This window comes from Panthera leo, chromosome C1 (assembly GCF_018350215.1).
Source record: "Panthera leo isolate Ple1 chromosome C1, P.leo_Ple1_pat1.1, whole genome shotgun sequence".
NCBI classification, from domain to species: domain Eukaryota; kingdom Metazoa; phylum Chordata; class Mammalia; order Carnivora; family Felidae; genus Panthera; species Panthera leo.
The window spans coordinates 217,568,133-217,580,237 of NC_056686.1; the positions used below are offsets into that span (position 1 = coordinate 217,568,133).

General features: G+C 43.2%; 1 protein-coding gene across 4 annotated transcripts in view; it reads left to right on the plus strand.

Moving 5' to 3' along the window:
• SCLY (selenocysteine lyase) overlaps window positions 1-12,105 on the plus strand; it is a 32,940-nt gene that overhangs the window by 11,081 nt on the left and 9,754 nt on the right. For all 4 annotated transcript variants that reach the window (XM_042950715.1, XM_042950716.1, XM_042950718.1 and 1 more), the window contains 4 exons: window positions 342-495; window positions 6,300-6,427; window positions 6,634-6,798; window positions 7,751-7,857. In XM_042950715.1, the coding sequence (XP_042806649.1) occupies window positions 342-495; window positions 6,300-6,427; window positions 6,634-6,798; window positions 7,751-7,857 (554 nt within the window). The remainder of the gene's footprint in view (window positions 1-341; window positions 496-6,299; window positions 6,428-6,633; window positions 6,799-7,750; window positions 7,858-12,105) is intronic.

Sequence of the window (12,105 nt, forward strand, 5' to 3'; positions counted from 1 at the left end):
CTCATTTGATAGTTAGAAAATGGTCAGATTGCACTCCCGTCAGCAGTGGGTACCGGGGCCCAATATTCTTTTTTTGATGGTTTCTAAAATTTAAAAATTCGTAACACTGCCTAACCAGACAGGCATAAGTGGCTGGAAACGAATTCTGACGTTACCGAAAGTTTGAAACCCCCACCCTTGGTCGCCGAGCATTCAAAAGGTGCAGCCCAGAAGTTGAACGTCTTTGGGACTGTTTTTTTCCTTCTAAACGTTAGCCACGAGGACGATGAAGTGAGAGAGTGCCACCGTCGCCCTCCCCTGAGCGCAGGTCTTACGAATGTTCTTTCTGCTGCCTCCCGCAGTCCAACAACTTGGTGATCCATTCCGTGGTGCGGCACTTCCAGCACACCCGCAGCGCAGAGGGGGACGGGGCCGTGCCCCACCTCGTCACCTGCACCGTGGAACACGACTCCATCCGCCTGCCCCTGGAGCACCTGGCGAACGAGCAGGTGGCCGGTGAGTGACCAGCCTGGCGGGATGCCCGCGGGGCAGCTCCGCTTACCTCCAGTACCGGCTTCCAAGAGGAGGAACTCGCCCCTGGGACCTGCGGAATCATGCGCCCTCCTGCATGCGGTCCTCAGGTGCGGGGGCCACACGGCCTGTTCCCACGTGGGGGTAATCTGTAAACTGTAAATGCTGCCATTTTCCCCCTTAGGGACAAACTGGGTCATCAGCGTGTAGAACTAGTCATCTGATTTACTGAATGATACTTCAGACTCTTGTACGTAACACGTATGCACATAGTGAAATCGTATGCCTGTCAGTGCTAAGCAGGGCTCTTCACTTGGATATTAATTAAATCTTGGCTTCTTTCTCTGTGAAGAACAAGCGTCAAATAGATATCAGCTTCGGGGGTAAACACAAGAATAACTGTGCTCCTGCTGCACGACTTCAGCTCGACACAGTGGGCGTGACTAGCCAGGCAGGCCGCGGGGTCGGGCGAGCTTGGCCAGCAGCAGCCCTCGGCACCTTTCCCTTCCCCTGTGATACGAAGTCTTGAGACGCCGGGTGCAGACCGCGGACTTTTGAAACCTAAGAGCCTTTTGCTCCCTCAAGACAGCCCGGGTAAACACTTTCCTTTAAACAGACTGACGTCTCAGCCTTCCTCTTCCATCTGCCTGGAAACCTGAAGGTGAATCACGGGAAAGTATTTTTATCATAATGATAAAGGACACAATGCCATGAAGCTCCACTTGACGATGAAGGCTTTTTGTTGATTTTCCCGTTGGACTGGTAGGAGAGTTTTTCTCTTTATGGTCTTACCATACTACTACTTTATTTTATTTTATTTTTAATGTTTATTTACTTACTTTTGAGAGAGAGAGAGTGTGTGTGTGTGTGAGTGAGGGAGGGGCAGAGAGAGAGAGAGAGAGAGAGAGAGAGAGAGAGAGAGATTGAGAGTCTCAAGCAGGCTTCATGCTCAGCGCAGAACCCAACATGGGGCTCAATCCCACAACCCTAGGATCATGACCTGAGCTGAAATCAAGAGTCAGACACTCAACCTACTGAGCCACCCAGGTGCCCCGAAAAAAAAATGGACTTTCAAACAAAGACTGTAACAAGAAACAAAGAAGGACGCTAAATAATCATAAAGGGAATAATCTAATAAGAAGATACAACATTTATACATTTACAATGTGTGTAAATATTTATGCACACAACGTGGGAGCACCCAAATACCTAAAGCCGCTAACAACAAAGGAAGTAATCCATAGTAATACAATAATAGTAGGGACATCTAGCAACCAACTTACATCAGTGGATTGATTATCCAAACAAAAAAATCAATAAGGAAATTGTGGCTTTGAATGACAAATTGGACCAGATAGATCCAACAGATATCTTCAGAACATTCCATCCTAAAACATCAGATTGCACATTCTTTTCAAGTGCACATGGAGCGTTCTTCAGAAAAGATCACATTAGGCCACAAAACAAGTCTCAACAAATTAAGAAAGACTGAAGTCATACCATGCCTCTTTTCCAGCCACAATGCGATGAAACTAGAAGTCAACCACAAGAAAAACTCTGGAAAGAGAACAGAAAACATGCTACTAACCAGTGAGTGGGTCAACCGACTTCAGAAAAGAAATTAAAAAATACATGGAGACAAATGAAACTGAAACACAACAGTCCAAAGAATTTGAGATGCAGCGAAAGCTGCTCAAAGAGGGACATTTATGGCAATATAGGCCTAGCTCAAGAAGCAAGGAAAAATCTCAAATAAACAATGTTACCTTACACCTAAAGGAGCTAGAAAAAGAAAAACAAACAAAACCCATAACCAGGAGAAGGAAGGAAATAGTAAAGATTAGAGCAAAAATGAATGGAATAGAAACTAAAAACAAAACAAAACAAAAACCAGATCAGTGAAACTAGGAGCCGGTTCTTTGAAAAGATCAACAAAATCGATAAGCCTTTAGCCAGACTCATGAAAATAAAAAATAACCCCGCACAAAGTCACAAATAAAAGAGGAGAAATAATAACCAACACTACAGAAATACAAAAGATTATAAGAGAATATTATGAACCATTTATGGCAACAAATTGGACAACCTAAAAGAGATGGGTAAGTCCCCAGAAACATACAACCTCCTAAAACTGAAGCAGGAAGAAGTAGAAGATTTGAACAGACCAGTGACCAGCAATGAAATTGTATCAGTAATCAAAAACTCCCAACAGGGGCGCCTGGGTGGCTCAGTCGGTTAAGCGGCCGACTTCGGCTCAGGTCATGATCTCGCGGTCCATGAGTTCGAGCCCCGCGTCGGGCTCTGTGCTGACCGCTCAGAGCCTGGAGCCTGTTTCAGATTCTGTGTCTCCCTCTCTCTGACCCTCCCCCGTTCACGCTCTGTCTCTCTCTGTCTCAAAAATAAATAAATGTTAAAAAATAAAAATAAAAACAAAACAAAACAAAACTCCCAATAAACAAAAGTTCAGGACCAGATGGCTTCACAGGTGAATTCTACCAAACATTTAAAGAAGAGTTAATACCTATTCCTCTCAAACTATTCCAAGAAACAGAAGAAGGATTACCCTGATACCAAAAGCAGATAAAGACACTACAAAAAAGGAGAACGACAGGCCAATATCTCCAATGAACATAGATGCAAAAATTCTCAACAAAATATTAGCAAACCAAATCCAACAATACAATTAAGAAAATCATTCACCACAATCGAGTGGAATTTATTCCTGAGAGGCAAGGGTGGTTTGAAATTCACAAATCAATCAACACGATATATCACCTCAACAAGAGAAAGGATAAAAACCACATGATCATTTTAATAGCTGCAGAAAAAGCATCTGAAAAAGCACAACATGCATTCATGATAAAACATGACCTCAACAAAGTAGGTTCAGAGGGAACATACCTCAACATAATGTGAAAAACCCGCAGCCAACATCATGCTCAGCAGTGAAAAACTGAGAGCTTTCCCCATAAGATCAGAAATGAGACAAGGCTATCCACTCTCACCGCACAGAACTGGAAGTCCTAGCCACAGCACTCAGATCGGAAAAATAAAAGGCATCCAGATTGGTAAGGAAGAAGTAAAAGTTTTCACTATTTGAGGTTGACGGGATACTCTACACAGAAAACACCAAGAACTTCACACACACACACACACACACACAAACCTACTAGAAATGATACATGAATTCAGGAAGGTCACAGGATACAAAACCAATATGCAGAAACCCATAGCATTTCTATATGCTAATAATGAAGTAGTAGAAAGAGAAATTAAGAAAACAGTCTCATTTACAATTGCACCAAAACCAGTAAGATACCTAGGAATAAGCAAACAGATGGAAGACCTATCCTCTGAAAACCATAAAACACTGAGAAAAGAAATCAGACGACAAAGATGGAAAGACACTCCATGCTCATGAGTTGGGAAAAGAAATATTTTTAAAATGCCCACACTACCCAAAGCAGTCTACACATTTAATGCAGTCCCTATGAAAATACCAGAGCATTTTTCAAGAACTAGAACAAACAATCCTAAAATCTGTATGGGATCAAAAAGGCCTCAAATAGCCCAAGCAATTTCGAACAATTAGAACAAAACTAGAGGTAATACAAACCCAGCTTTCAAGATATACCACAGAGCTGTAGTGATCAAAACACTATGGTGCTGGTGCAAAATAGACACATAGGTCAATGGGCTAGAATAGAAAACCCACAACAGAAATCAACCCACAATTATATGGTCAATTAGTCTTTGACGAAGTAGGAGAGAAGATGACATGGGAAAGAGACATTCTCTTCAACAAATGGTGTTCGGAAATCTGGACAGCTACATGCAAAAGAACGACACTGGACCACTTTCTTACACCACACACACAAATAAACTCAAAACGGATTAAAGGCCTAAATGTGAGACCTGAAACCATAAAAATCCTAGAAGAGAGCACAGGCAGTAATTTCTTTGATGCCAGCCGTAGCAACTTCTTTCAATATATGTTTCTGAAGCAAGGGAAACAAAAGCAAAAATAAACTACTGGGACTACAACAAAATAAAAAAGACTTCTGCACAGTGAAGGAAATAATCAACAAAAGAAGAAGAAAAACTGCCGAATGGGAGGAAATTTTGCAAATGATATTTCCAATAAAAGGTTAGTATTCAAAATATATAAAGAACTTATACAACTTAACATCAAAAAATCAAATAATTCAATTAAAAAATGGGCAGAAGACATGACAGACATTTCTCCATAGAAGATCTCCAGATGGCCGACACACGAAAAGATACTCAATATCACTAATAATCAGGGAAATGCAAATCAAAACCTCCGTGAGATGTCGCCTCACGCCTGTCAGAATGGCTAAAATTAAAAATCACAAAAGCAACAAATGTTGGCGAGGATGTGGACAGAAAGGAACACTCATGTACTGTTGGTGGGAATGCAAACTGTGTAGCTACGGTGGGAAACGGTATGGAGGTTCCTCAAAAAATTTAAAATAGAATTACCGTATGATCCAGTAATCACACTACTGGGTATTTACCCAAAGAATGTGCAAACCCTAATGTGAAAAAGTATAAGCACTCCTATGTTTGTTATGGCGTTATTTACAATAGCCAAGATATGAAAGCAGCCCAGTGCCCACTGATAGATGGACGGCAAAGATGTATATATACACCATGGAGTATTACTCAGCCATAAACAATAATGAAATCTGGCCACTTGCAACAACATGGATGGAACTAGAGAGTATAATGCTAAATGAAACCAGTTACGCAGAGAAAGACAAATACCATATGTTTTCACTCATACGTGGAATTTAGGAAAGAAAACAAACAAATTCAAAAAGACAAACCAAAAACAGACTCTCAACTATAGAGAACACACTGGTGGTTCCCCGTGGGCAGGTGGGTGGGGGGAGGGGTGAAACAGGTGAAGGGGATTCATGAGCACGGAGTGATGTATAGAACTGTTGAATCACTACATTGTACACCTGCCACCAATATAACACTGTAGGTTAGTTACAGCGGAATTAAAATTTTTAAAAATTTTTTGAGAGACAGCATGCATGTATGTGCGAGCAGGGGAGGGGCAGAGAGAGAAAGAGAGAGGGAAGCCCAATAGGCTCTGTCAGTACAGAGCTAAATCCCATGAACCGTGAGATCATGACCTGAGCCGAAATCGAGAGTCGGACCCTGAACCGACCGACTGAGCCACCCAGGTGCCCCTAAGATAAATTTTTGTTAAACAAAGATGCCCTTGGGGCACCTGGGTGACTCAGTTGATTAAGCGTCCGACTCTTGCTTTCTGCTCAGGTCATGATGTCATGGTTCGTGAATTCAAGCCCCACATCAGGCTTTGCACTGACAGTGCGCAGCCCGCTTGGGATTCTCTCTCCCTGTCTCCCTGTCCCTCCTCTGTCTCTTTCTCACCTTCTCTCCCTCTCCCTCTCTGTCTCTCTCAAAAATAAATGCATAAACTTAAAAACATAGGAGCGAAAAAAGATGCTCTCATGAGCTAAGAGCGATTACCTCCTCTTGGGCCCCTCCGGAGCCGCACGGGGAGTGTGTCCCACGGACGCTCAGCGACGGAAGCGGCATGAAAGGAGCCCTCAGGTTGGCTGTTCCTGGGCACCGTGATAACGGGTGGCTTATACTCCTTCTTGATCGGTTTTGGAACTTTTACAATCGGTTACTTTTTAATGTGGAAATACTTCTGTTAAGCTCTATCTAAATGAACTTTCAGCAGAGGTTATTTCGTAAGATTAACCTCGGTCCTTGGGTCTTTTCCTCAGCGGTCACCTTTGTGCCGGTGTCCAAGGTGAGCGGGCAGGTGGAGGTTGAGGACATCCTGGCCGCCGTCCGCCCGGCCACGTGCCTCGTGACGGTCATGCTGGCCAATAATGAGACTGGCGTCATCATGGTGAGTTGTTTATCCTCTTAAGAAAACGTAGTGCGGGATGAAGGGAGCCCACGCTCTGCTTGATTTTCTCAGGCACCACACCTGGGGCCTCTTCCTCTCGTTTTTCTTGTTTGTCGCCTGTCCTCCTTCATGACTCTGTGTTTCTTTCACTGGGTTTTCATGAAATCAGAGCAACAGCCTCGACTGTTTCTTTTTCCCTGCTGCAGCCCATTGCTGAAATCAGTCAGCGAATCAAAGCCCTGAACCGGAAGCGGGCAGCTTCCGGACTGCCTGTCATTCTGGTGCACACGGACGCCGCGCAGGCCTTGGGGAAACGGCGCGTGGACGTGGAGGCTCTGGGCGTGGACTTTCTGACCATCGTGGGGCACAAGGTGCGTCCACAGAGGCCTCCTCCCCCCCGTGACCTCGAGGCTCACCTTAGAGCAGGGCCCACAGCGCCACTGATCATCCGTTTGTCATCCAGGGCGCCCGGGGGACATGGTGCAGCAGCCTGCGGCCCCCGCCCGCGGGGGCTAAAGAAGGGGGGCCAGCAGCAGCTGGAGTGCCGTTTGATGCGTGGCACAGGGGGGAGAATGGGGCAGGAGGGGCCCGCCAGGCAGGGCTGTGGGAGGGTACTGAGGGCTCAGGTGAGACATAAGGCAGGTGGCTTTAGCCAGGTAGTGAGTGTTCTCTGCCGTGGGCAGAGAGTGCCTGCAGACCCCTCGCCAGCCCACTCGTGTCCCCCGCCTCCGCCGCCCCGGGGACGGAAGAGGTGGGGTTCAAGACGTTGCCTTCTCTAACTTGATTGAAAGCGCGGCTCCTGAACGCAGAGGTTCAGCTCTTTGTACGGTGGAAGAGAGAAACGTGAGCAGGGAACGCCCTTCTGAGGCTTTGCTCATCTTTCTGGCAGTGGACCGGAACCTCAAGTGGCTTTAATCCTCTATTTTGAAGCATGGTGCTCAGCTAGTTTCCAAAGGAGTATGTGTGCCGACTTGACGCCGTGGCTCTTAACTGATTTTTGCAAAATGATGATTCAAAAACGTGGAGTCGTACCCAGGAAAAGCCCTTGGCAATCTCTAGTTCCAGCCGCTCTCCTTTTATGAATTCTGTTCTGTGATGTGCAGTCAAGCTGTGTTGCCACTGGGCTGGGAACAGGAGTGCAGGCTCCGTCCTGGACCCCGAAGGCGATTTTGACTCCGGCACGTCCAGAATGGTGACAGGTAGCACGGCTGTGGGGTTTACACACACGCAGGATTTCTCTGGGTGCCTCCAAGCACTCAGCACGTGTCCAGAGTAGGAACTCGGAAGGTTCTTGTTGAATAAATGACCGACCTTTCTTTCCAGTTCTATGGTCCCAGGATTGGAGCACTTTACGTCCGCGGACTCGGTGAACTTACCCCTCTGTACCCTATGCTGTTTGGAGGTGGACAGGAACGGAATTTCAGGCCAGGGTAAGATAGAAGGTTAATAGAAGTTTCTGACCTGCTGGTGATGCTCTTGGTCTGTAGGGCAGTAACTTGTCTTTGTCTCTTGGAAGAACTGTAGTAGCCCATTCTCTGTCACTACTGAGTCAGAATTTGCCCCACTGATGGATTCTGCACTTAGGACTCCCAGATCTTTGGTCTCTTTGGGGACGATTCAACACGGGAGCCCTCCTAACTGAGATGTACTGCTGTTCTCATGACCGTGGGATGAGCAGGGCTGCACAGAAGCACTTGTTTCCCTTCTGGCAGCTCCTGTGTCCCCATGACACACAGTGGTACTTTAGCCAGGACCACACCTTTTATCAGAAATGCTAATAAGAAGAAACCAGAACATGGTGGTGGGTTCCTTGGGTCTTCTTTTGCGTCCTTTCTCCTGACTTAGAACTGATGAAGCCTGCAACCCAGAAACACCAATGGAAGTGTCAGCGAGGAAAAAGAAAACGTAAAGAAGAACTAAATGGAAATTTTAGAGCTAAAAACTACAGCAACCAAAGTCCGAAGCTCCGTGGATGGGCTCACCAGCAGGATAGGGGCACCAGAGGAAGGAGCCTGTGAACCGAAAGAGAACAACAGAGTTACCCAATCCAAACAGCAGGGAGGCAATAGACTGGAAAAAACTGAAACCATGCCTCAAGGACCTGTGGGACTATAACAGAAAATCTAGCATTCATTTCATTGGTGTCCCAGAACGAGAGGAGAAAGGGCGGGGATGAGAAAGAACTTGAAAAAAAAAAAAAATGGCTGAAAACTTCCCAAATTGGCAAGAGACATATACCTACAGATTCAGGAAGCTGAACAAACCCCAAGCAGGATGAACCAAAGGAAATCTATGCCAAGGCATATAGTTAAACTTCTGAAAATGAAAGCCAGAGTAAAAATCTTGAAAGCAGCTAGAGGGAAAAAAACTGACACCTTTCCTATAGAGTAAAAGTAATTCAAATGGCAGTGTATTTCTCATCAGAAACCCCGGGGGCCAGAAGGAAGTGATGCAATATGTTACAAGTGCAAAAAGCACTGTCGAGCCAGAATCCTGTACACGAGAAATACCCTTCAGGAACAAAGGGGAAAGCAAGACATTCTCAAGGAAAGGAAAGCTAGCAGAATTTGTCCTCCGAAGACCAGTGCTAAAAATGACAAAAGGGAGTTCTTTAAACAGAAAGGAAATAGTAAAAAAAGGAAACTTGGAACATCGGAAAGGAAGGGAGGAAAGGGAAAGGAAGAGAAGGGAAGGGAAGGAAGCAAGCATGTTATGGGTAAATAAAATAGGCTTTCCTCTTGAGTTTTCTTAATTGTATTTGATGGCTGAAGCCAAAATGATAGCACTGTCTAATGTGGTTCAAAATATATGTGGAAGAAATATTTAGGATAATTATAAATGGGGGAGGGCTAAAAGGATGTAAATGGAGGTAAGGTTCTACTCACTGGAACATCTCAAAAATGTTCAAATAACCCACAGGGAGGTAGGAAAAAGAAAACAGAGAAATGAAAAATAGAATAAACAGAAAAAAAAATTTAATGGCAGACCTAAGCCCTAACATATTAATTACATTAAACGTAAGTGATCTAAATGTAGCAATTAAAAGACAGAGCTTGGCAGAGTGAATTTTTTAAAAAATTGACCTAACTATAGTTGAGCCTTGAACAAACAACACGGGTTAGTGGTGCCAACCCCTGCACAGTTGAAAATCTGCATGTAACTTTTTAAATTCCCCCCAAACTTAACTGCTAATAGCCTACTGTTGACTAGAAGTCTTACTGACAACATAAGCAGTCAATGCATATTTTGTATGTCACACGTATTATACAGTATATTCTCACAATACAGTATGCTAGCAAAAAGAAAATATGGCAAAAATTATGAGGAGAAAATACATTTATAGTACTATAAAAAACCTGCATAAAAGTGGACGCATAGTGTTCAAACCTGTGTTGTTCAAGGGTCAAGTATATATGCTCTCTTTAAGAAACTCACTTCACATATACTGATAGAGGCTGAAAATTAAAAAATGGAAAAATATGTATCAGACAAACCTTAATCAAAGGAAAGCAGGAATGGCTATATAACATTAGATAAAGGAGACTCTAGAGCAGAGAAAATTACCAGAGACACAGAGGGGACATTATATAATGATTAAAGAGTTAGTCCACCAAGAAGTCCTAGCAATCCTAAATGTCAAAGCACTGCACGATAGAGCTGCAAAATAGTGTGAGGCAAAAACAGATTGAACTGAATGAAAAGAGAAATAGTCAACTCACAATTGCACTTGGAGACGTCAACATCCTTCTCTCAACAACGGATACAACAACTAGACAAAAGTCAGCCAGGATATGGAAGAACTCAGTCATACCCAACAACCAACCGATTGAAGTGTTTAGAACACTTCATCCAACAGCAGCAAAATATACATTCTTTACAAGTGCCATAGAATATATACTAAGATAGACTATGTTCTGTGCCATTATACAAACCTCAATAAATTTCAAGAACTGAGGCACCCGGTGGTTCAGTCAGTTAAGCATCTGACTTTGGCTTGGATCGTGGTCTCACAGTTCTTGAGTTTGAGCCCCACATCTGTGCTGATGGCTCAGAGCCTGGAGCCTGCTTTGGATTCTGTGTCTCCCTCTCTCTCTGCCCCTCCCCCACTCATGCTGTGTGTCTGTGTCTCCCAAAAATAAAACATTTTTTAAAATTAAAAAAAAAAAAAACTACTACAATTCACTTAATATGAGAGTAGATCATTTAAATAGCTTTATAATTATTAGGAAAAGGAGATTCATTTTGTAATTAAAAAAAATTTTTTTTAATGTTTATTTTTGAGAGAGACAGAGACAGAATGCGAGTGGGTTAGGGGCAGAGAGAGAGGGAGACACAGAATCCAAAGCAAGCTCCAGGCTTCCAGCTGTCAGCACAGAGCCTGACGTGGGGCTTGAACCCACGAGCCGTGAGATCGTGACCTGAGTTGAAGTCGGACGCTCAACCAACTGAGCCACCCAGGCGCCCCCATTTTGTAACTTTAAACCCCCCCAAAAATAAATCTCCAGGGCCAGATAGTTTCATGAGAATTCTGCCAAACATTTAATGAATTAACACCTTTTCTATGCAGTCTCTTCTAGAAAAGTGGAGGAAGGAACATTTCCCCAATTCGTTTTATGAATTTATACCCAAACCAGACAAAGGTGGTATAAAAAAAAAACTATGGACCAGATATCCCTCATGAATTCAGATGCAGAAATCTTGAACAAAATATTAGCAAATGGAATTCAGCAATATATAAAAATAATATACACACCACGATAAAACGGAGTTTGTTCCAGGAATTCAAGGCTGGTTCAGTATTCAAAAATCAATCTATGCAATATAGCATAGTAAAGAAGAAAAATAACATCATTTAATGTAGAAAAAGCATTTAACAAAATTCAACATTTATTCATTAAGAAGTCTCACGATGATATGACCAGAGAACTTCCTCAGTTTGAAAAGGGCATTTACAAGAAAATCTACAGCTAACATCATACTCAGTAGTCAAAGCCTGAATGTTTTACCCCTATGATCAGGAACAATCTGGGGATGTCCACGCTTACCTCTTTTTCAAAAGTTCTGGAAGTTCTAGTCAGTGCAGAAGGCAAGAAAAGGAAATATGAGGGATACAGATTGGAAAGGAAGAGGTAAAACTGTCCCTATTTATAGTCTCTGTAGAAAATCCCAAGAAGTATATAAGAAAACGCCTAAGACTGATAAGTGAATTCAGCAAGATCACAGGTTACAATACAAACATACAAGAATCAACTATATTTTTATACATTGGTAATGAACATATGAACAACAAAATTAAAAAATACAATACCATTTATAATCACTCAAAAATAGAAAGCTAACAAAATGTGTACAGGACTTGTAAGCCAATAACTACACAATGTGGATAAAAGAGAGCAAAGATCTAGATAAGTGGAGAGATATACTCTGTTCATGGATCAAAAGACTCAGTATATAAAGATGTCAATTCTCCCCAAACTGGTAAATGTTTAGTCCAGTCTCTAACAAAAACCCAGCAAGTGAACCAATGGAACAGAATAGATACAATCAGAAATATGCCGAAATGGTTTTTGACAAAGATACAAACGTAATTCAGCGGAGGAAAGATTCTCTTTCAACAGATGGTGCTAGAACAATTAGACATCCTTGGTCAGGAAACCACCCTCCATCTAAGTCTCACA